The 25,253-nt window shown below is 39.7% G+C and overlaps 1 protein-coding gene across 2 annotated transcripts in view; it reads left to right on the top strand.

Moving 5' to 3' along the window:
- The window catches only part of MACROD2 (mono-ADP ribosylhydrolase 2), an 886,338-nt gene that overhangs the window by 190,272 nt on the left and 670,813 nt on the right, over positions 1 to 25,253 (top strand). For both annotated transcript variants that reach the window (XM_030489748.1, XM_030489749.2), the window contains exon 4: positions 750 to 779. In XM_030489748.1, the coding sequence (XP_030345608.1) occupies positions 750 to 779 (30 nt within the window). The remainder of the gene's footprint in view (positions 1 to 749; positions 780 to 25,253) is intronic.

Genomic DNA, 25,253 nt, shown 5'->3' with positions numbered 1-25,253 from the left:
TATTTATGTTATGATATGACAGGGATTTGTTTCCCACACATCTAAAGGGCAGGTTTAGAAGCCTAGGCTTTCCTTCTGTTTTTGCCTAGACAGTGAAAGGAAAATGTTTGGCATGGCTCCAATTGTGCTAGCTTAATTTGAAGGACCGTCTCGTATCACCATGCTCTGAAAATTGCTTTCCATAAGTGATTTATCCGTTTCTGGCATGGGTAGCTGGATGATTGTGGTACAGAGGCAATTAAGCATACTGAGTGAAATCCCAATTTAATTGCATACGTTGGTAAAACACCCTTTTATATCAATGTGGCCAGGGGTTCTCATTGTCGTCCTCAAAGGTCCAATGTCATAGAAAACAAGGAGAGCTATCCAAAAGTGGCATCAGAGTCTATTTAAGTTTCTCTAAAATGAAAGACTTTTACTTCATTTGGTAATCACAAAGGAATGTGGTTTATAGTATTATAAATTCAAAATTGTAACTTCATAAGCTACTCAACACATTAGCTTTAATAATTGTATTACTGCCTTATTTATTAGCTTATATGTTCAAAGATATTGCAAAACAGTGCAAAGCTAAAGGCTGATTACAAATTACATAAATGATTGTTTTCGCAATAAATGTTTTTGGATAAGTGAAGAGTATGAAAGTTACTGAAACAATGGAAAATCTCTTGTTAAACATCTTCTGTTTTGGTTCCATCTATATTTAGAAAGGCAAATACTAACAATTCTCCTTTTTGTTCTCCTTACAGCTAATTCCACCCTTCTCGGAGGTGGAGGAGGTGAGTCTTTGCTTAATGCTGTATTTATTCTTAAGTAAGTGTGAATTATATGCTGAAGAAATGTAGTGTTTACTTGGTTACAGAACAATGTGTGATAAGTTCAAAAGATAGAAATGTAAAATTATAAGGTGGGAAAACTCACTGAAGTCGATAACCTTTCATATCATCAAGAGGCAGGGTTTGTGACTGCTCCTGAATCTGGTTTCTCCTCTGAATTAGACTAAGTTTGACCTTATATGAGGCTGACTGAAACATGAAGGAACTGAGCTGCTTTATGTTATGTTTAAGTATTTAGGATTTTTAATTTACTTCAAGGGAACCTTGAATCCATGTCAAATAAACAGTTCCAAAAGAAATGTTAAATAGTTAAAACACAGTAAAAAGTCATTTTAGTAAATTAATGAGGCATTGTCTTTGTACTTTTTAAAAACCCCAACTTGGTTGCTTACCCCATTCTGTTTGCCAGAATATACAAGCAGATTTCAATACAAATCTTCAGGGCATGTAAGAGATATTACCAACATGTCTCCTAGTAAGGCAGATACACACAAGTGCATGTAGTGTGTATTGTTTCCAAATATATGGATGCTGTTTTATTCTGCTTGATTGGTGCTATTTTGCTTTCTGAAATACTGTAGTACCATGGCCGTAAAACCTTTCACAAGTGTTAACAATTCAGGGAAAAAAAGCCCATGAAGAGCTTGATCTCAGTTTTTTGTGACTTCCCCTGCCTCCCAGAGGGAAGTAAAAGAGCTCCGTTCTGGAAATTTCACAGTGAAGGAGCAGTACAGGCAGCGACTAATCTTCCTTCCTGGCTGGAGTTAAAAGGACTTGATGATCAGAGCTTACATATGTAAGGGTAAAGGAAAGGGCTCTGTAAAAAGACAGAAGATCGCTGTTGCTTGTGAGGCTTGAGGATAAATCATTAAAGCTTTTGTTTTAACAGCCTTAACCGAACAGGCAGCCCTTATTTGTGCCCCATGAAAAGGTGCTTGACAACTGTGCCCGGGCATCTAAAATAAAACCATTCACGTTTCTCAGCTGTGTGTCTGGACATTAAAGTACAGGGAAGCCTTACCTGGTAATCCCGTTGGATTAATCTGTTTCTTTTGATTCGAGTTAGTTGTTTGCAGTATACCAAATTTTTTCTTCTTTTCTATAAAATATAATCCTTTAAAAGGTAATCCTTCACTAGCCGCTCATGTTCCTGCGGAGCCATTTGTGTATCTCCTCTGCGGCGCTTGCTCCCAGCTGGTAACGTCAAAGAAAAAATCATAAATCAATGCAAATATTCAAATTCCAGCCGGGTTCCCAGAGCACTGCTGCTGCCGAAAGGATTTGGCTATTGACTTTCCGTGGTATTTATTCAGCTGGACCATACTTCAAAAGTTGATGTCCGTTCAGCGTGGCACTAGATGACATGGCTCTCCCTCTGCGGCAGATGGGATGAGCTTGTGCCGTGGGTCACGTCGGGATTTTTCCTGTATTTTATGTGGTAAAAGTTGGGGAGTTTCAGTCAAGTTAATCTATTGTCAGTTAAAAACATCTCTTCTACTCCCAGATTTCCTGGTCTCCCCCTCCCCGCTCCGGGCAGGCTGAGGTGATGGCAGCACACGATGCTGAGGCAGGGTGCTGCTGCACCTTCTCTTCTGCCTCTCCCCTCCCTCCTGGTGTCCTTTTGGGCTTTTACCACCCTGCCCATGGCAGGGGCTTGGAACTGGATGATCTTAAGGTCCTTTCCAACCCAAACCATTCTATGATTCTATATGAAGTTCCCGTATAATAAGTATAATATAAGCAGCGTGGGTAAGCTCCTGTGGCAGGTTGGGTTTTGGTGCTGTGGGTCCCTTGGGGAACTGGCAGCAACAGGTTGCAGGCGGCCAGGGCAGCCCCATGCCCTCCCACAGAGGAGGTCTCCCTGCATCCCTCCTGGCCCAAACCCCAATCTCAGGTGCTTTAATCTCCAGTCGAAGGATAACAACATCCCCCCTGGCTGGTGATGCAGGTAAAATACCAAATTTTACTGTTTTATGGCTTGAAGTTTGATTACTGATGGTTGAGGGGCTGCGTTTGTGCTCTGGAGCTGCCCTTGGGTAGGGTTTCTGGTGCATCCTCACAGTGCACTCCCTTAGGTTTTCCAAGTTTTTTGAGGAAAATCCAGGGAAATTTATTGCCAAAGTACTCCCAGTTTTGAGCAGCCGCCATGGGGTGTCTGTGGCTCCATCCTTGGGTGCATGCATTGGGCTTTTGGAGAAGGGAAGGGTGCAGGGGGTCTGCAGTCTGGAGCTTGCTCAGGGGAGCACAAGATGGAGGCACCCCTGCCTGCCTCAGGCAGATGGAGCCAGGAGCCGCAGCCTCTGGGAGAAGGACTTGATACTGAACATGTGCATGTCTCTGTAGAAGGGATCATTTCATTTCCAGTTGAATGGGTTTGGATTTGAAGTTCTGGATATATTTTTTCCAGATGGAAGCAGCGGCAGCACTTCGCATGAAATATTGCTAGTGAATTATTAAAACTTTATTGTATACGTAAACACCAGAGCCTTCTTTTGATTGAAGATGCTGAATATTTATGATAATGCATAATACCAGTGTAGTTTCTCCAGTAATGGGATTCAGATCTCTTCAGTAACGCTTGTTAATTTAATCTCTTTGTCACTGCTGGGGGTATGGATGCGCATCTTAGTTTTACAGAAAATGAAAACCAGAAATTTCCACTTGTCCAAGCTTGTGCAACAGGTTTTGTGATTTTAAGCTGCTTTTAGGCTGTTCTGCGTTTGAAACCTTGACAGAATTGAGCACAAATTAGTTGGGAATAGTTATTTGAACACCCTGATCTAACATTTGTGAGTTAGTATGTATGTAAAAAACACCTGGAGGAGAACTGCTGAGGGACCCAAGGGGCAGCGTTGTTGGTAAACGGGGTGCATTGGTTGTATGTTCAGGTGCTGGTGGGTTTGGGTGGCTGCTTATCATCCCTGTGTCACCTCAGAGCCACATCAGGGCATCCGTGTGCTTTGATTTCCCAGAGCCAGAGTAGTGATGTGTTCTCGCATTCCCCATTTAAATGCTGTCTATTCATTTTCATGACCATTTGGAATGAAGAGATAAAAGCACAAAAGATACCAGAAACAATTTTTCACAGAACTGTTTAATCATAAAATCGAGAAACCCACAATAGAGTCTTAGAAGAATCTTTAGTTAAATATAGATGTCGAAGGTTTCTTTCTGCTTTTCAAATAACTCTGAAGTTTCCAGGATTTCATTATGAGTTTGGTGAGTGAGCCTTTTTTCTTTCTCATTCTTTACTGTTTTTAATAATTGATTTTTAATTAGGAGGCGTATTTTACTTTCAGGTCTAGATTTATCACACATTCAGCATCTCACTGCTTCTATTAACTTGCTCAGAGCGTTATGACTTATTTGTGCATCACGTATTATTTGCCCCACTATGTTCAACAGTGCAAAGGAGAAAATTATTAAGAAAATTACCTGGATTTGGAGGGAAGGAGGAAAAAAACATATGGTATTTTGAGAAAAAGTGTCCCCTTTTAAAAATGCATAATGAAGTTTCGGCTGTTGAGAAATTGAAATGCCCTATTTTTGCATGGCGGTTTTTTCCTTTCATTCTTTTACAGCTCTGTTAAGGAACGAATGTATGTGATTTCTCCTTCCTCTTATGGTTTTGGATAGTCTGCAGGGTTTTGGGGGTTTTATGCCCCACTGTCCCCACTTAATTTGCAGTTAATTTCCTTGGGGTTCATTTTTCTTTTACTTCATTTTTCTGACTGTAATCAAGTTCTTGATACATGCTGATTTCTGGATTTCCGTGCTTTGTTTGACCTTAAATCGAGTGTATATTTAAATAGCAAACTATGGATTTTGGGGTTTTTTTCCTCATAAAATTTTGTTGCCTATGCTAGAGTTTGGGAAGGAGGCATCATCGTTTAGTGTGTCCTCTGGTGAACATAATTTTTGTCAGCTCTGTACTTAAAAATGGTAAGTTTGTCTTTAAAAACTCTGAGAGGAGACAGGTTATATTCACAGTCTTTTGGAAGCATTGTTTGGACCCAGTTTAAGTTGGTTGCCACAAGAGATCTGTCTGCTTTTCTGTTTCTCTCCATCTTTCTGTCTCTCTCTTTTTTGGCCAATGTAACTATGTCTTTCCTAGGGCTTTAGCTGGCATGGAAAAAATTAATTCCTATATAGCCATAAGTACGTTAGCATATCTTAAATGTAGACCAGACCTACCTCTGCGGTCTGCCAAGATATGGTTTGTAGGCATGTCATTTTAGACAACTGTTATGGCATGGGGAACTTGTATTCACGATCACAGCAGGGAGCTGGGTTTCTCTGTGCATTATTGGGTGGACTCCATTTTGAAAGGGGGATTTGCTTGCCTTCTTTGTTTGCCTTTATATCTGTGTTAGATTATGATAATGGCAAAAAAAAGTATTTTCTCCTACTAGAAAGAAATTACCACAGACAGACTTCTATCCTGGAGAACTGGTTTATCAGGTGGGAAATGGGCTATTCAGTGGCTGGAGCCTTTTGGTGTTCTGAGCACAAAATTGCATGGTGCAGGAGGCGGCCTTTGTGCGACGGTCAGGATGCCACTTCAGAAGCACCTAGTGCCACCTCAGCCTAGGGGGATCTCAAAGGTAAGGGCATGGAACTAGCAGATAGGACATATGCTTGCTTGGGGTTCTGCACCCTTCCAGAATGACAGCTGAAGGTCACAGATGTCGCTTTGTCTGAGGCAGCTGAGGTACCACTTGGTACCACTGTTCAGGCATCTGCATTCTACCACTTGGGTCCAAATAGATGGTGGAATTGTTCGTCTTCAAGCAGGGGTGTAGCAGGGGTGTAGCACAACCATCATGGCTGCTGCTAATGCTGCAGAAACGGCAGATCACTGCTGGCAGGACTGCTGCAAAGTCACTGGTGTTTGCCAGCCACGCTGTCAATTTGTCAATTAATTGCAGGCTAATGAGTTCCAATAGCCAGCGATTACCCAGGCAGTGGTGTCAGGAAGGAAGAGCTGACACAAATACTTTTCCTTGACATTCCTCCCATGATTTTCTTCTCACGGCTGGGACTTAGGTACACTACTAACTATTGCCAGCCACCTTCTGGTAGTTAAACCTCTGCTAAAATAAAAAAGGAGGTTTTGCACTGTCTGAATAGTAACTTTACATCAACTTAAATAGCACATGAATATTTATGATGCTGAGAAGTGAAAGTTGTGCAAGTGAAAATTGGAGGCAGGAATGAGACAACTTGCAAAGCACCCTCTAGCAGTGCGAGAATACTTTAAATACTAGACTGGCCCTATGCTAGCCCATTCAAAATGTATAACAGGAAGAAGACAAGCCTCTTTTATCCTGAACCAGGATGAGATGCTCTCTGTTTTGGATTTCACAAGGCTTGGGCTTGATATTTACATAATTTAAATGCAAGTGAAGCAAGGGTTTAAATCCAAAGTTCAAATTTGTGCATGACGTGCGCATAACATGAATGCATCCCTTGAGAGGAGAAGAAAGAGTTTGGGAAAGGAGCACTGACAGGATTCTTTCATCAAGAAAATAAGCATTATTATTTTGTATTTTTTTATGTCAGTCTGTTGGCATGTTCTTGTATCATGTCAAATGCATTTGTCAGATTGGGGTGTGCTTGCAACAAATGGCTTCATGGAACAAATGTGCTTCATCTGGGATTTCAACTATATCTTCAAAAGCATTCAGTTGCTTTGTACACTGCGTCATCGTATCTTAGGTATTTCAATAATAGCTATGGAGATACAGAGATTTTCCTAGTGAATAGTGATCACGAAGGCAAACTGATAATTTAAGGCAAACGGCCATTTGCCTTTGTTGCTAATTAATCCCTTTGCTGGAAGATTGCTACTGCAGTTCTGTAGGGTTGTTGAAGTGGTTTATCTCTTTTGACTATTTGCATGCTGTTCTTTTTCATCTCTGTAAACAGAGTGGGTTTGAGAGGGCTGTATCCACAAGTTCCCCCACTGTGACAGTGCATCAGCCAATTAAAATTTCAGTATTTATGCATTTCTGTATTTCTTTCTGTACAGCGGTAATACCAGTTCCATTGGTATTACCCAGTAGCTCAGGGTAGACAGTAACCCTTTCAAGGTGTTAAGTTCAGCCCAAAATCTGCTTATTATTTATGAGGATTTTGTTGGATCAGATCAAAGCAAATAGATTTCTCTGTAATTTAATCGCTTTCATAGAATTCGTTCAAACTTCCTGTGTAAGCAAAGTGTTTCTTTACAGGTCAGTTATTCTTGAAATGTTTTTTTCTTTCTTTTTCAATCTGTGTATGTATGTTTGCTTTTTGCCTTCTGTTACTGCAGTGGATATTTCCATGTGAGTTTTTGTTCAGCTTTAATTAAAATGAGTGGATTTTCTCATTTTGCAGTGCATCTAGAGGTATAATGATGATAGCTCTATAAATAAATAAGTACAGTTTATTTCCAAGGACCCTTAACACAAACTACCATGCTTGTATTTAAAGTGTGTGCTCTACTCTAGTTTCTTTTTTGTTGTTGAGGTTGGTTTTGTTTAAATATGATACATATTTTGCCCTTGGGCTATATAGGGTGCTAACTTCCTTTCTGCAGTCATTTTATACGTTCTTACAGTTGTGGGTAATAATCATAAACAGGAAGTCTGTGGATTGATTTAAAGTATTTTTTAGTTGTTGCCTAATTGTATCCTGTTAATTACACTTTCCCAGCAGTTACTTTAAAAAAAACCAGAATGATGTTTTGCTATTTACAGGAACTGATACAGGTATGTGATCAGGTGTTCAGTTCAGATGTGTACATATAGTTGTTGATACACATAAATGATTTTCCCTAATGATGACTTCTTAAAAATACACGTTCAGCCTGTGTTTTTCTGAAGTGGTGCTTCTATCCCTGCCAGTGGTACAGGAACGTGACTGTGTGCTTCAGTCATGCAAATAACCTAACATTTCATGTGTCCAGGCATAATTACTCACTGCTGTCCTCAGCCTTTTAATATTGCTGCTGTGTTGACTTAATTAGGCATTAGAAAGTGATGTTTTATTTTTCAGCCATCAGTTACTGAGTGCTGAGTCCACAACACTCTGAGCTCCCACTTTAATCAAGGAGTTTTTCTTTCTCAGATAGACTGACACGCTGACTCTCCTCATTGTGTTTCATTTGTTATCAGGTAATTACAGTGTTGTGTACCCACAACTGAAAAATGAACATCCACGGCTTCTGCCATATGTGTATATATACGGCTTTCATATATACATACTTATTTATATATATATGCCACTATATATATTTGTGACTGAATCTTGCAGTCTTTTTGGAAAGTCAGGCTTAGCATGTGTGTGTGTATTAATAAGTAAATAAAAATATAGCATTAATTTTGTTAGACTGGGAAAGGCCTTTCGTTCGTGGTCATTGAAAATACAAGGTGCTCCTGATAAAAATCCAAGCCGAAAAGCAGGCAGTTATGTAAGGAATGTGTTTCCTTCCTATTTCCTTTTTATTTCATGTTATGGGACAGAGCTGCAAATCAGGATGAGAGATCACAACAACCCTTCCCTAATTCACAGATATCATGTGATGTATAAGGGAATTCACGGCATGTTTGTTACATGAATTGGACATAAGCTCTAAAAATGTTAAACCCTTTTTCCACATATAGGCAGACAGCTATATGCCCCACATGTATGTCTTGTATGCAGAAAACACAATTACTTTTTCATTTATCAAGGTGCTGTTCAAGCCTCTTAGAATCCTTCTGTTGAGACACCCCTTGTAGCTGAAGGTGAAGAGCACAGCTCCCAGGGTGCAGATAGAATCTGGGAGTGCTAAGTCAGGCACTCAAGTATCTGTATGTGCCACTCTACAGAAGACAGTTTTTAAAATGAAGCATTTGTTGGTTTCCTTAAAGAAAAATCTGTAAATTGGGACACCTGTCAAAGTTGTTCAATTTCACATTAACAATCTCCACAGTGTCCTTTTTGCTGAGGTAGGAATGAAGCGAGCACTGCACTGAAGACATGTTTTGTTAGTCTCAAACAAGGGTGGTGGTCATTTTAAACTCAGTTTTCAGATGTAAGGTCTACAGCTATTTTTCCTGGTTCTGTAGAAGGAGCAGGATTCAGTAGGAGGAAAATGCAAAATGCAATTTTAATATTTAAAATTTTAATATTAAAAGAAATAGAATAAATGAAATAAAGTAGTGGAGGTACTTGACTTGTAGACATAGAGGCACTTTCGAATATCAGCCCATTTACTGAAGCTTTCATGCAGGTGTGCCTAAACACATACCAAAGACCTTAATCGATAGAAAGTCTCTTAGAAGTATCTCTAAGCCCCAAGCTCATTACAGGTGTGAGCAGCAAGGCACGGACAAATGGCGTAGGAAAACTGCAACAGCTATTTGGTGATCCTTGTTGGATGTGTGCGTGTCCAATAAAATGAAAATGCGGACCCTGCAAACACTGGACCTCCCCAGAAGGAGGGAGAAGATATCTGTAACTAGTTCTGGTGAGAGACTTGGGCATGAAAACTGGCATCCTCCAAAGGTCAGGGATTGGAGGTTGTCATTGTCCTTAATGCCCGAAATCCCCTAATGGAGAGAATTTACAATAGCTACTTTGTTCCGTTTCTGAATAAAGCAATTATTTCTTAGGCACTATATTTTAAATTTTGAATTGAAATTTTGAATAAAACCCAGGATTAAACTATAGAGGCAAGCAAAAAGCAAGTATTGAAATTATTAATATTATAGAAAGAGTTTACAACTCTGCTTGGCTGCATAGAATGAAGGATTATGAAATGAGGTCTGCAGCCACCTCTGACCTTCCATTTCAGATTTTCTGCTCTTTCCACAGAGCTTCACTACTCATAAATGAGTCGCTCTTTGCCGATCACATTTTTCCGAAGTTCCTTTGTCTGTGCAAAATGCTTACAGGTTATAGCATACTGCTTTTCAAAAGCCAAGAAAACCTTCAGCAGAGCAGCTGGCAGGATGGTTGAGTCTTGGAAAGGTCTGTGCTTAGTTTTGTGTGCCTGTCTTCCTTCCAGGTTTGAGGAACCTCCATCAGACAGGCAGTATAAAGTGGAATGAACTTTCAGCATAATAGAAAAATGAAATGTGGTGACTGCTAATGAAAGATTAAAACTCTTACATAGGTGGAACTGATTTTTAAGGGACATTAGTGGAAAATCTGCATGTACAAGTCTGTCATTGCAGTTGCTTATCTTTTCTGACAGACAATACTGGGTGGTAACACAGCTTCCAGTTGCTAATTCTCATTCTAATGCCACGCAGCAAACTACAAAGTAGGCAGCTCCTATGATTTAAGAAACAAAACAGTTCCCCAGCCTTTCTTTGGCTTCAAATTTAGTGTGAATGACTTTGTGCATTCAATCTAAACTTTATTTTTAAAATTAATTGCAGTGGGGGAACAGTAAACTGAGGTGTGAAGTAACCAGGGACATGAACTGCCGAAGATGGCTTTGATACGAGAGAAAACACATGACGAACCTCATCTGTATAAGCATTATTATCACAGAATCCAAATGCTTCATAGACCTTTGGTGTATTTATCCTAATTGCTCTGTAAACAGAGAAGTAATGTTTTCTCCATTTTACAGTTGGGAAAATGAGACAAGGAAACCGTATGTTTTGCAAAAGGTCCAAATAGAAAAGAGCAAAAATCAGCTCTCTGAAGGCAAAGCATAACTCACTGGGGTTTCATAATGCCTGCATCAGTCTTGCAAATAGGAAGTTTGATTCCTATTTGGAAGGAAGAGGAATTTTAATTTTAGTACCAGTTTCATGGGTAGAAACAGGATGGTATTTGGAAATAGAGAAAGCATTCTCTACTGAGAGCAACTTTCTGACAATTAGACCTTAATTGGTTACACAGCAAATTCTCTAAAGGAATGGCAGAAGGACCACCAACTGGAAAGAAGATCCTTCTAGATACCCAGTTTTACACTAATGGAGATGAAATTTGCATATAGGAAAAATGGGATGTGTTTTACCACCATTAATAATTCTAAATATCCAGCAATTCACTGTTCTTGGAGCTTTTCTGTATTAAGTTAGAGAAGGGCTGTTTTAATTTGAATTTGTATAGTATTAACAACAGAGGATTTTAAAATCTTTGATGACAAAAAGAGAGAGTCTTCTGGATTACAAAAGCATCTAATTTTATTATTGACCAAACGTCGCCTCTTCCAACAGCAGAGGAATTTCAGTGATTCTACAATTAAAAATGCTACACATAGAATTATGTGTAAAATAGTTGTTGGGGTTTTCTTCCTTTACAGAGTCTCCTTATTTGCACCTTCTTCCGCATTCTTAGGTAAATGCCTTGCAATGTGTAGTGTTTATAGTTCAAGTTTCTTTTAAAGCTAATTTATCTTTTTAAAATTCAGAATCCCATTTTTGCCATTTGGACTGACAGATCTGTAGTGTTGTAGTTTTGGCTACACATACAGTGGCAAAAAACAAAATATTTTTTGTCACACTTCTCCTGTTACAGTTCAGTCTGTTCCTTTTACATCATCAGCTGTTTCTCTGGGCTTCACTGAGGCATCTGTTTTAATTCTTACTGGGCAGGGCTGCAACTTGGTAAACTCAAGTAAGCTTCACAAATCATTCACAAATGTGAATGATTAAATCAATTATATCTTGGCTGAGTAATCTACGAGTGTATTATACACGCACAATGTTAAAAGAGTATTATAAGGTGCAAAACCAAGTACTTACAGTTAGGAAGTGCCAAAATGAAAGTTGCCTGCAGGCTCACAGTCTCTATGCATATATGTATTATGATATTGCCTCTAACTGTACAATTGCGCTGGTTTTCCAGCTGGAACATCATTCCATCAGAGCAAACTCATGTTTTACTTTTTGTGTAATTAAACTCTGCAAACCAGTATTTGTTATGGTACTTCCCAGTTTGGTATACGATTTCATAAGTAAATTGAAGATTTCATAGTAATTTATTTGTCTGCTCAAAACAATGGTGTTATCTTCAGCAAAACAAAAAGAAGAAAAAAGAGAAAGAAGCAGCAGAGATTAAGGTTGGAATTCTAATTTTAAGGCCCAAGGGAGTGATTTCTGTAAAGAAATGGAAGTCCTTATATTTCAAAAAGTAGGTCTGGCAAATTCCAAGTGATTCTGGAACTTCTATATCAATTCAGGATGTAATGCAGCATTACAAATCGCCAGACTGAAATTCACCTTGAGATTCCCACCTTCTTCTCTACTTCTTGTTCCCAGCCACGCTACCTGCATTTTACAGTTTACTGCTCCCTTAATCACATCCATTCAACAGTCTGCTGGCCTAAATGTGCATATCAGAGAGGGACTGGTTTTAGGGAGAGTTTTTACTTAGTTTCAGACCGTGGTCTTAAAAAGGTTTGCTTTGACATGACTAAGGAGCAGAGGGCTGTCTGAGAGAGGAGTGATGGGTGTGGAAGTGAGTATGAAGGGGAAGAGATGAGTGACAACTTCCTCTGCTGCCGGGCAGGTTGTTATGTGAGACCCTGTTGTCAGACACCTGGGGTGTGGGGTATGAGTGTTCCCTTTCTAACGTCTTACCTTGATGTTCACTTCTAAAAAATGTGTCTACCCAGTCACGGTTTCTCTTTGCTCCTGGGTCACTGAGTTCTTTACTGGGAAATGCTTTAGTGTTAGTACCAGACCTCTTTCTTTCCCAGATTCTCTGTCTTTGAATTTGCATGCCTGTGCCCTTTCATTGCCAACTTCACTCTTATGCTACATCCTAATCATAGCTTTAGTCACCAGTCCTCATCTTGAGTCATATCATCCGCCCCTAAATACAGGTAGCACTCCTTCCTTTCACCAGTTTGTACTGGGATGAAGGGAAAAGTGTTCCGAACAGGCAGATAATTTGTTGAGCCAAATGAATTATTTAGTCAAGCAAATGAAAGAGAACTGCCAATTTCAGAGTTGCTGCAAGTGGAGAAAAAGTTTATGAAAGCTACAGTTACAGTTGTCATCCTGGGTTATCTTTTAACCACAATTTTGATTTCAAATGCTTAGCCCAACCTCGCTGTACCATGGTGGTCGCCCCTTCTGCTGTTCCCTTGCTCTGAGGAATGAAGGCAGTATTGTTGGTGTAAAAGGATAAACCCCCTGGTGTTACTGCCTCCTTTGTATTGCTTCACCCTTGATGACTGGGCAATAATTTCTCCACGGGGATTATTTGTTCAAGGGTGGGGCCTCTGTTCAATCCAGATATAACCCAGCTGCGGTGGAATTTAGCCTCTTCTCTGGGCTTACAAGCAATTAGTGCTGCAGCCAGGAGCCTGCCCTCCCAGGGAACAAAAGATTCAGCAGAAAACTGCTCCCATGAAATGACAACTGGACAAAGAAGCGGCAGATTTATCAGACAGTTATTTCAAGTCACTTCTTACCGAACAGTAGCATGACCTCACCATGGGCTGGGATGAGACCTTTCCTATGGAGAACTTCAGATGGAGTGGAACGAGTGTCAAAAAAAAAATGAATATTCTTAATAACACTAGGTACAGATAACAGTCGTATGTGGGTTCTGAAGGAAATTTGCTCCGATGACAGGTCAGTTTTTCATCAGGAGCTGGAAAATTGCAAACATATGATTATTCAAATAAGATGATATCTGCAAATAGGATATACTAAGCAAATACTGTAAAGTTCATATGCAGTACTATTATCTTCTTCTCTCTTGAGAGTGGATTCAGCAGGAGCAGGTGATTTTTTTCAGCCTAAAGAATGTGGATGTTTAGAGGAAATTGTTTCATTATAAAGGAAAAAAGTACCAATGCACATCAAATATTAAATAGGAGTCTCTCTTTTTCAAAATTAATTCCCAAATTTTATGCTATAAAATTTAAACAGTTGTGGGAGAGCTCCCAGAAGACCCTTCATTATGTCTCATTATTACAGCATATGGGAGGCCATAGTACTCTTCGTTGCCATAGTTCCTTATTTAATCAAGAAAAATATGTTTCATGGCTGCACAGCTGGGTAACCTTATGTGTCTATACTTCTCTCAAGAAACAATCATATCTATGCCCCATACACACTTAACGTGAGTTTTACTTCAAAAATTCATAAACCAGACTTCTTCTTTTTATTTCTTGACTCCATGGTAAAGTTTAAGGTCAGATCACAATTTTGCCTGCTGCTTCTCTGCAGTTTCTTAATAAAGGGAAGGCTTTTCCTTCTGCAACACCAAAAGAGTTGGTGATTGCAATGTGATTACAGGCTCTAGTATCACAGCACAAGGAAGGCAGAGAGTCCACCCCGGTGGTGTGACAGGTTTGCCATCAAGCATATGGTGGTATGTTTTTTAAAACCAATCTGAATTCTTAATCATGTGGTTTTCTTGCATTTATGTCTTTTAAAGCATAGTACTTCTTACTGAACAAGTTGTATCAGGTCTCCCTTTGGACCAGCTATCAAAAGCAATTTAAATATTATCTAGCTTTAGGTGCTAGCTTTAGTTAAATATCTGCCCTCCCAGGGGAGAGCTGGTGAGGAAGACTTGTTTAGCTTTACAATTTCACTGGTAATGTTTAAACACCTTCGCAGGCATGAACTATCCAGGAAAGCTGCTGCAGTCTCTAGGAGCTTCTTAGCGTGAATTAATGCCCTAATACTCAGGGAATATTTACTGTTTAATAATTGAGGAAAGTTGATTAAATATACAAAGCATTTAAATATCCATTTTAAGCTCACATTAATTCCTGACAAATTGAAGTATGTTGGCATTTAGAGAATTACAGACTTCTAGCACTAAGTTTGGGCCTTACAGCAGTGTGCCCATTTCATGTGAAATAGAACATTTGGCATCACAAGGCTGTGATATCTGTGGTTGTGTTTAATCGTACTGAGGCTGATCTCTGGTGGTGGTGGGGTTTGAAGAATTGTGAGTAATGTTCCCCGTAACCAAGGTGGTAGAAGACCATTGGTAAAGTTCTAGTTTTATTATAACTGTGGGGATCAGTTCTTCCCCTCACGTTACTCTGCACACAGGCATCACAGCTGCTGATCTTTGGCAGGTCTGGGTAAGAGTATTCCAACTATTTTAAAAGATTCTGTATATAATCAGAGGAAAGCAAGGCTGGATCAGACAGTATCGCTTCTACTTAGGTCACTCCTGGTGGATACTTGTCAAACTCTTCCTTGTGTTCTTGTTTATGGCTCTGCAACTTCAGTAGGCAATCTTTTCCAGTGCAGCACTGTGATTATGCCATTGACATATTTTTCCCTGGAATCTTAATTTTTTTTGCTTACAGTCTGAAATTAAAGGATTCCTACCCCTGCTTTGGGGCAGGGGAGGGGAGGAAGCTGTTATGTCATTCACCATGTCTCATCTGTGAGAAAAGCAGGTGCCTGTGAAGCAGCCCACAAGGCTAATGATGAAGGATCAGGACACGTAAGAGATTTGTAGACTCATTAGTTTGTCGCAGGCTGCCCAACCTGGTTTTGCTTTTGTAGCACAAAACATCTGTAAACGAAAGTACATCTTCTGAATTTCGAGAGAGAGAGAGATGACAGCAGTGCTCCTGCCTGCTCCTTTGTGAGTAAATCTCCCCTGGATGCATTTGCCCTGAAATTGCAACAGGGTGCAAATGGCTGTCTCCTCCTCATCTGTGGGAATAAATCAGACATGAGAGTTGTAGGCTTGGCAGTTAAACACTGCCATTTGTAGAACACTGACATACTAATGATGGTAATTTTGCATTTGTTACTACATGCCTAATCTAATTAAGTTTTTCTTAGGGTACAATTGTTGTTTTCTGTATTTAATTATGTAAGCACCAGGTGCAAATGTTAACAGTAGCTGAAGTCAGAAGGAAACCTTTTATCTTTGTGTTATGCAAGACCTTTTTTCTGTATCTTTAATTTTTCAGTTAAAGAAATGCATACAGTATTTGGTTGTTCCAAGGAGTTATATTAATACTTCTTATTGATGTATGTACGAAAAAACTAATGAAGACTGAAAGTTTATATTACTTAGTTTAAAGGTATTTACCAACTATTTATGAGTGCTACGGTTTTGATTTCAGGCGTTGCAATAGTTCAGACTCCTTTTCCCAGCTATACCGCTGATTTGGAGGGTTGGCAGACTTCCCACACTCCACGACAGATCTGCCCCTGTCTATTTGAAAAGGTCTGAACTACATAGGGTTCCTGTTGTCTGAACCTGAATTTCATGGTAAAACTACTTCTGTGACTGCCAGCCTGGCTGTGAACTTTTTGCCACCATTTCATCAATGCTTGTTCAAACATTGCAAGAGAGTTTTCAGTAGAATTCTTTGCCTGGAATAATGAAGTCAAGTATTATTTTTAAAGCTCAAGGACCTGAGCTTTGAAATCATATTAAAGGCTGCTCTGAGGCAAGTGACTCTCAAAAGGTTTTGAAATTAGAATGTTCATTTTTAAATAAAGTGAACAGGAATTGCGGTAAACTTTTCTACCTGTAGATTGGTAATTATTTAATCTGTTAAGTAAAAGTAGATAAAGCTTGTATTTTCTAGTTTCTAGTCATCCATTAGTAATCTACATTTACGTAAACTTGGCATTAAACATAAGAGAAAATTGAGATAAATGATTGATGCATGTTTGTTCTAAAGTGTAAGGTGCCCATGCAACGTTCCCACTACTAATGAATGAAAGCTGTCTACAGAAGCGTTTTTCAGCCTTTTCTAATTTGTGGGTGACTGTGCATTTTGTAGTAAAAGTACAGCCGGTGTGTACCGTGAGTTTAAGCCTTAGCTACTTTTTCTGGATTCCTTCAAAGCAGGATTTTAATCTCTCCATGGACCACAAGTCAGTAGTAGTGACCTGAAATAAGCTACCTTTCATATAAGGATCCTGTGTGATCACTTCTCATTGGGCTGTGAAGTCTGATTTTATGGTTGACTCTTCAACCACTTTCAGTGTAGAAACACAAAGGTTCACATTTATACTGGTGTAAGATTGACAGCATCCCCTGTTTTAATTCTAGATCCAGGTAAACAAAGAAGCTGTGTCTGGTGGTTGTTTTGATTTCAGCTTTCCAGTGTTGTTAAGGGTAGAGATTTCCCCCATCCCTGCCATTGTTCTTAGAGACCTCAGTTGTTTCAAGTTCAGTTTGTTTCTTCCCCTTCAGGCTTTTAATTCAAACTCCACTCCTTTGATGGTTTATCACCAAATTTGTTCAGAGGCTTCCATTTTTTAAGGTAGTCTTTTAACTACTACTGATTATGCATTGCATCAAAGAGAGGTGGTTGAAAAGTTTAAAACCACAAATAAAATATACATCAATGGCTTAAAGTAATGAATGCTAACACTGTTTCTTCAGAAAGAGCCCTTTAGGGACAGAAGACCATGATTCAGGTGATGTGAAAAATGGTAAGTTTGGCTTGTGAGAACAGCTTGCTGGAGGTAGTGGTCAGGTTTTACTGAAATTAAATGTTGAAAAGATTAGAAAAGGTATGTTTAGTGTTAGCTCATAGAAGCCCTCAAATTAGTATCAGGATTAATTCTTTCTGACAATGAGGTCTGCACACTGATGGGAATAATAACTTGTCACTTAGTTCCTGGGCATTTTTTGCTTTTGGATTCATTTTTCCATTATTCCAGTTCCAGGTGTTGTTTTTTCCCCTCTTCCCAGAAGTACAATGATTTATTTGAGTGATAATACACAGGCTGTGCTGTTTCAGAAGTTGATATCTGTTTCCATGTAGGGATGCTTGGGAAAAAAGAAAATAAGATGATCTTGCAAAAAATATGCTGGCCTCATTAGGTGCAAAAGTGTCTCAAATGGCCCTTAAGCAACACTTTGGCTTCTCCAGCTTCTCAGCATGAAAACATGGCTGAGGAAGTTATATTATTTCAGGACGGTGAACAGCTTGCTTCAGATCCAGCAACTGTGTTTATTCTTTGGTTTTGGTTTTTCTCCCAAATGAAGAATGTCACTCTGCACTGTTTACATTTACATCTCAAAACAATTAAGCTAAAACAGCTTCATAAGATTTGGAGCTGGCTTTCTCTCAGGGAAAGCTTTAGATTTAGTTTCCAGAGTCATGCAGTAAATAGACTTACTTTTGTTTTTTCAAGCTGGTACAATTGCATATGTGTTCATCTTTCTGAAGAGGTTTGAATGCTGTTGATTTTGGATTGTGCATGTTGGCAAGGAAACTTACCCATAATTTCTGTATGGTGCTTTAATTGTCTTTATGAGAAGAACAACTCACTGATTTATTGTATCTTTGGGGATACTTTTTATTATATCTTTGGGTATCTCACTGAAATACCTTTTTCATAAAGAAGCAGAGTAGAAAACAGTAAACAAGAAAAGGTACAGACAAAATTCAGAGACTTTACTCCTTGTATTTTTCTGTGTCCTTGTACTGTTTCCATCTGTGAAATATATGAAGAGCTTCCCTAGTCTGAACTGAACTTGATTTATAACGTAATTGTGTTGTTCTAGTGCTTAGGCACAGAAATATTACAATATGTAGGGAAAAAGACCTAGCATTGCTAAGTTTTTAGGGGACCATCCTGCTCTCTTTCATTCCTTCCCCATTTCCAGGTTTCCTCAACCAACTCCTATACAGTCACAATACGTGTTGCCGAGTGTGCAGTCCAGTATTTCTTTGCTCCCTGCTGCAATAACTGGCATGTCTTTCCCAGTAGGCAAAGTTTTAAAAGTGATTTTCCTTTATGGCAAGTTACTGGGATAAAAATTCAGAAAAGGCTGTAAAGCAGAAGATCTTCTCAGCTTTCTCATTCCTGGATCCTGGTTCTGTTTCCTCCTTGTGAGATGAAGGGGGGTGCTTGAGGTGGCTGTATGAATGAGCTGCCTTCTGTATGCTGTTGCTTCCTCCCACCATTCCTTAGCAAGGGCAAAACCTGATTTCAGCCGAGAACATAAAGTTGTTCGTAGTAGACGTGCTATATGGGTCATGCACATATGAGACTGAACAGGTCAGAACTGTTACGTAGCTGCTTCTATAGCTGTCTGCTGTGATGACCTGCCATCAGGGCTGTGTGAAGACCTTCTGATGCACTGGCAACATAGGACATCAGTTTTGTATCCCACCTATGTTCTTCCCTCCACATATACTGCCTGGGCTTTTTGAAGCAGGAACAGTCCTGTAAGGGACAGCATCTGTCCCTCATCCTCTGACCTGAGCAAGTTCCCTGTGAAGAGTCCCAGAGTGTTCTCATATCCCTCCTACTTGCCTGGGGGCAGGGCAGGTATGAAGCACAGCAAATGGGGGCTCAGTCTCTTCAAATGGAAGGAGACCCCGATTTTCCTTCAGATGCTTGTCCTGCCTCTTCCAGAAGCTTGTCTCTGCTGAGCTTAGAGGCAGCCTCCTCCCTGGAATTGGTAAGAGGGGAGCAGAGGCGGGGTGAGAAAGGTGCTCCCGGTTCCCAGGGCCAGTGCTATCACCTCTGATGTTCCCTGTGTCCCTGCTTCCTTCCCCCAGAAGCAACACTTAAGATCAGCGTCATTCCTCCTCCAGTTTTGCAGGCGGTGCAACCGCAGTGAGGATGTGCTGTGAGCAGGGGTGGAGAGGGCACCAGGCAGGATTTAGCCACTGTTGCATATACAGTTCAGAATAATTTTCTGCTCCTTTGATAGTTCTTGATGTGTCGTACTCAGTTCCAGTCTAATCAAGTTAAATGTTTTAGCACATTGTCTTGCTTCAGACATTTTACAGAAGGCAAGTGTAATCTTTCTAAAAAAGAAAAAATAATTCCCCTTTCATCTTTCTAGGGAGATCACTTTATTCATGTGTAGTGACCTGGCTCAACATTTGATAACTAGTGTGTCACTGCAAGTTCCTCATTATGGTCCCAGCTTGCAGACCACCTGGAGTGTTTCATTATTCATGTGAACTTCAGGTTAAATTTTTAGGTCTGTGCAGGTGCATTTGCACTATTCATAGCAGGCTGGTGGCACATGCCTCATGAAGGGACAAGAGTACGTGAGGCTGAATGTGTCTGGAGGCATATGGAGCACTTATTGTTTTGACACCAGCCATATGAGGAGTGTAAGGACTGAGTCTCAAGCTCTGTGTTGATTATAATCTTTCCTTGCTTTCCTTGGCAATCATTCTTTGATGTATAGACGGATAATCTCAGTGCCTGGAGAAAGGAAGTAGAGAAGTCAGAGAAGGGAAAGCCACACTCCAGTTAAAGCCAGTAACATAGGAAAAGCTTAGTTCTTATTCCAGACATGAATGTATCTTCGGATGTAGATGATAGTTACATGGCAACCAGACACAGCAGAGCTCTCCAGACTGCTACTGGTTTTAGTGCAAGATGTAAGTAATCCTGCTGATGCAGCTATGATGCTCTTAAGGCGAGTTTTAGGAGGGATCTTGCATCTCCTTGATGGAAGCTTAATTTTGACTGTTCTTTTGCAATCATTGCTTCAGCCACCTCAACTCCTTCAGCCATCCATGTTTGCATCCTGAAAGCAAATAAACGACCTACTGAATTAAATCTCTGATCTTAACTTTTTTGGTTTGTAGTCTAAATAAATAAAAAGGCAAAAGGTAACAGAGTCTAATGCTGCATACAGATCCACAGAGCTCTGTATGGCTGCAGGGTTATTCACTGTTTTCCCTGAGTTTTTGTTTGTGAGTTATTTTTCTTTCTTTAAGGGGGATTTTCTTTGGGGACTTCTCTTTTTTTGTGTGTGCGTGTGTTTTGTTTTAAAAGAAATATGGAAATAGCAGCAGTGGGAGGAGAGGTGAATTTGTAGGAGCAATGGAGCTCGAAGGACAAAGGGAGATGGGCTGAAAAGGAACGGGAAAAGAATAGTTACAAGTCTGTGAAAGGGAATGGAAAGAGCAGGAAAACAATGTGGGATTGAGAGCGCTGGGAAACGTGGGCAGGAATAAATTGGATGGGGGATGAAAATTCCTGAAACATGGTGCTCTTTTCTTTATTACAGTAAGATAGCCTCCACTTTATTCATTAAGGAGCAGATCTTGACATACTGTATCTGCTTAAAACAAGTAATAAAGTACAAAATGCTTTTTTCATGAAGAGCCAGAGCACCAAAAGGTACTTCCTCGTTAGCTGAGTATTTTAAACAGAGACGGCTTGCTCAAATGCTGAAGGATTAAAGGGTTTAAAATCTTACGCAATTGTGTATCATTTGTGGAGCTGAAATCTTCGTAGTCATTTTACTCTTACTGAAACTGAATATATGCTGGTTAGTTTTGCTTTGCACATGTAAGTAGCCGTACCCTGGTTTTCTAACAGGTTAACGTAGCACCTACTTTAGTGGAGCTGAAAATAGCATATGGGAACAGTTGAATTGAAAATAGAATATGGGAATAGCAATGGGAAAATAGCAACGGGACTGTGAATTGCCCCTGGGTAAAATCTGGTTTTAGTGACTAAGGTGGTCATGATAGTCTGCTTTGAATTGAAAAGCTGATGGAAAATCCACAGATCTGAGGACGCTGTAACCACCGCAGAGTAGAATTGCACAGAATAACCATTTATGAAAATGACAATTTTATTCAGAAACCTAATCCACACAGCAGCTCTGTCCAGTTACAGCTGAATGCAGCAAAGCTGACAAATCAAAGTAAGGGTGTTTTAGATTAATGTTTCTGGTTCAGTAGCACTAGAAGATGAAATCTCTTTCTGATATCACCACGTTCCTGAAAATTTTGGTTTTCCTTTAAAAAACCAAACCAAAACAGCCCCCTCCCCCCAGTAAATTGTATCTCTAGGCACAGATATTCTACATTTGCTGTTAATACAGTGATTTTGCCTTTTGGAGTTGTTTTCAAATATATGGATATACCCATCTCGTAGAATTCGAAAGTGCTAAATTGCCATTTAAAAGATGAAAGAGACGTAATTTGAAATGAATTAAATGTACCAATTAAAGTTTTTTAATATCTGTTATAATTTTTCATCTGCACCTCAAATATTTATGGGCAAATATCCAAGAATGTGTATGGTTTATTTAAAATGTGTCTGGTGAATGTCCCACGTGAAATAAATTATTTTTATTGCATTTTGCAAAAGTACTTATTTAATAGCGAAATGCTTTGCTTATGTACTTAAATAACTCCAGTGTATAATACGAGTCCAAAGGTCTTCAATTTATTATAAAGAGAGGAATTTAATGGCAAAATAATGACTCTGATTATCTGTAACTTTGGGATTAGGTATTAGGAAGGATCATATCTTTCAGCTCTTCCTTATGTGATGTTACATTGCTGCCCCAGGCATTCCCTACTGCACGAGCAATCAGCATAGATGAAAACTATAAAGCATTCCTGTTAAGTGTTACTTTCAATAAGGTGGCTTCAGCAAACTGTCACACAGCTGTTTCACCAGAGACATTCTGCTTCGACCTCTACCTCACCATTCCTCCCTTTGTTTTTTCCTGTTGTAATATTTTCTGAATGATGAAACAGAAGAGAAGGGGTCTGTGAAAGCCCTCGAGAAAACTGACAGTTCCTCGGAGGATGTAGCTCTTTCTAATTTCCATAGATTTTCCTGCAGGAGAATGGCTCTGTAAGAGCACATTGGCCTTCAACCCTGGCGAGTGTAGAAGTAAATCTGCAGTATTATGATTGAAATGTTATACCTGCTGATTCTAAAACTGACATGATAGGTGACAAATGACAGAGGCATTACTGGGTCAGGTGAAGTCTTTGTCATAATCCCTTTTCCCCGAACTTTTCGCTGGTGCAGCAAAGAGAATCCTGTTTCAAGGATTATTAACACCACCTGCTACAAAATTCCTTTGGAAAGGACCCGAGTGCTTTGGATTTGAACACTGACTTTGAAACATAGAGGGAAATGGCACAATCTCTACCATTATAGATACTGTAATGACTACTTTGGTTTGGTTACAAGCCAGTCTTTCCACTGTAAAATGTGTTATTAAGGATATAAATGCTGTTTCTCCCATTGCAAAGTAAAAAATGAATTTTTAATCAATTCGTTAAATACTTGTGTTTCACAGGATTTAGATGGCAGTCTGCTGCAGTGCATGGTGCAGCAAGGTTTAACTGATCTCTGGGTTCAGAGCTTGCCCCTTAGTTTTGGGTAGCACAAATAGAAAGCTCTATCTCCATTATACAGGGTTTTTTTGCTCAACTTTCTTCTTCAGCACCATTTCATAGAATCATAGTTTCATGTTTCTTTAAGTTTGACCTCATGTCTGGTTCATCTCTAAGTTAGATTCTTCCCTCAAGACTGCCTGTGGAAAAATCATTTCTCCCTTTGGTAGACTACTTTTGTCCTAGTTCTCTCCTGTAACTTCTGTACAGTTGCTAGGAAGGAATGCAATGCCTCCCTGGCTGGCTGCGGGCTGTGTGGCTCATCCTCTGTAAGGCTGGCATGCTGGAGAGAGGAGGCGAAAGGTACAAGACAAGAAGCCTGAGCACCAAGTTTGATCCCAGTTCATTTCCCATTCCCATGTTGGCTTTTGGACTTTATCAAAAGCCAGCTGAGGGGAAGGTGTTCCTCCTTTTAATTGGCAAGCAGCATTGATATGGTCTGTTTCCTGCTGGAACTGCCTGAAGCAGAACAGGCAGAGCAGGGAAGCAGGAGCAGTCCTGGGCTCTTTTAATCTCAGTCTCTGATTGCAGATCCCCCTGGAATCAAGGGGTGAATCTGTCCCTTTGTATTTTTGAGTGAAGTGAGTGCTGATTGATTTGTCGAGTGATTACATGCTCAGATGAGGTACTGCAATGTATAGTTTGATTTGTATTCAGTACCACAGCAATGCCTATGAGTACTTTCATATAGTACAATGAGGATTGTAGTCATTGTAGGAGAATGTGTACATAGAAATCACCTTTCTGAACATCTTTTAGAACCTTATTCAGCATCGTATCTTTTAGTTTGTTTTCCTTTGGGGGAATTTTCTGACCTTGCACTTACAAAAAAATTGGAATGCTGCAGTTTAAATGTTGGCCAAAAGGAGCTGTTTCTAAATAAACATTACAAAGTGCACTGAAGTTAATTGCCTTTTGAGGGTATATCTGTTCCTTCCAATCTCAGATGCTGTAATATGTACCTAAGCCATGAGGAGGATTCAACTCATCCAGAAGAACTTTGAACAAATACGTTGGTCGGTTGGCACATTTATCCTACGGAAGATATTACCGCTGTGAATATGAATCCTAGAAGGTCATCTTTCTGCATAAATGCTCTCTTTCTCTCTCTCAAAATAAATCCCTCCAAGACCCAACTACCCATGGTTTGTTCCTGGCTGGCCATTTTGTGCTGCCATTCCCTATCTGCCCCTTCACTCGTCATGATGTGTTATTTACAAGGTCAAACTTACACTGCTGGGGGATCTGTAAGCTTCCTTTAGATGAGGCTGCTTTCCCCTATTTTATGCTTTGGAACCTAAAAAAAGATGGCCTTTTGCACAGTACTTAGGCAGTACTTAGGTGCTGTTTACTGCTGTTACTGTTTACTAGTGTATGTGTGTTTCTTGAAAAGTAGTTTCCTATACTTGAAGCAGAACTCTACAAGTGGTTTTTGTTTTCTTTTAAGTCAGAAGATGATTTTTGTATAGAGATTCTTAAGAAGAAGTCGTTACGATGTGCAGATAATATATTAAGATGCAATTTCTGAGCTAATTGGAGCCTGTTTTAGAAATTAAGAAGTTGAGGGTATTTAAAACAACTCTTGCCGAGTAGCCACATTTACTAAGCAGTGGCTTTTCGCTTTGGTGAAAGCGAGGAGTGGGAAAGAGGGTTTTTTTATTGTATATTAACCACACATGTTCAGAAGACGTGATTCTCTGATTAAGAATGTTGCTTTTTCAGAGCAGAAATAATGGTTTTGTAAGTTTTATTGCCATCAAGCCACCAGTAAAACCAAGTTATTTTAGGAATAGCAGAACTAATAAAACCTGGAGTTCCTTTGAAGTTGTGGCTTTGAGTTGATTGTAAGCTCAACCAAACTTCTTCCCCTTGCAGTTTGGGCACCTGAGAAAAAATTACTAATGGTTATTTGTCTGGCAGATCAGATATTACCAGATTGAAACTTCTGGCTCTGGAAATGGAACAAACAAGGCTCCATGGTCTACAGTTGAGAAAGACACAGGTTGATAAACCAAAGGCAGCCCAAATATTAAGTATGAACTTGACTTTGTTCCCTGTATTTGTAGAAACATCAGGGAAAAGGAGGATTGAATTAGTGTAAATTAAAACCATGACTGCTGAGCTGTGGTGAGTCTGAAACTTGTCATTGTCCGCAAGTCACTTGATGGTAGTAGCCTAGGGCTTAGGTGGGCCCTTGATACTGGCTTTCTTCATGTATTAGTCTATCTCATTGTGTTTGTGTGCATGTGTATATATATAAGTACAGATACAAAGATCTGAATTTAGCAGATTTCGGTTCAGTTTTCATGCTCTTACTCTTGTAACAACTGTACTAGTTGCGAAGG

This window comes from Strigops habroptila, chromosome 6 (assembly GCF_004027225.2).
Source record: "Strigops habroptila isolate Jane chromosome 6, bStrHab1.2.pri, whole genome shotgun sequence".
Taxonomy (NCBI): domain Eukaryota; kingdom Metazoa; phylum Chordata; class Aves; order Psittaciformes; family Psittacidae; genus Strigops; species Strigops habroptila.
The sequence above is the reverse complement of the archived record's forward strand: the minus strand, read 5'-3'. Positions and strand labels throughout refer to the sequence as shown.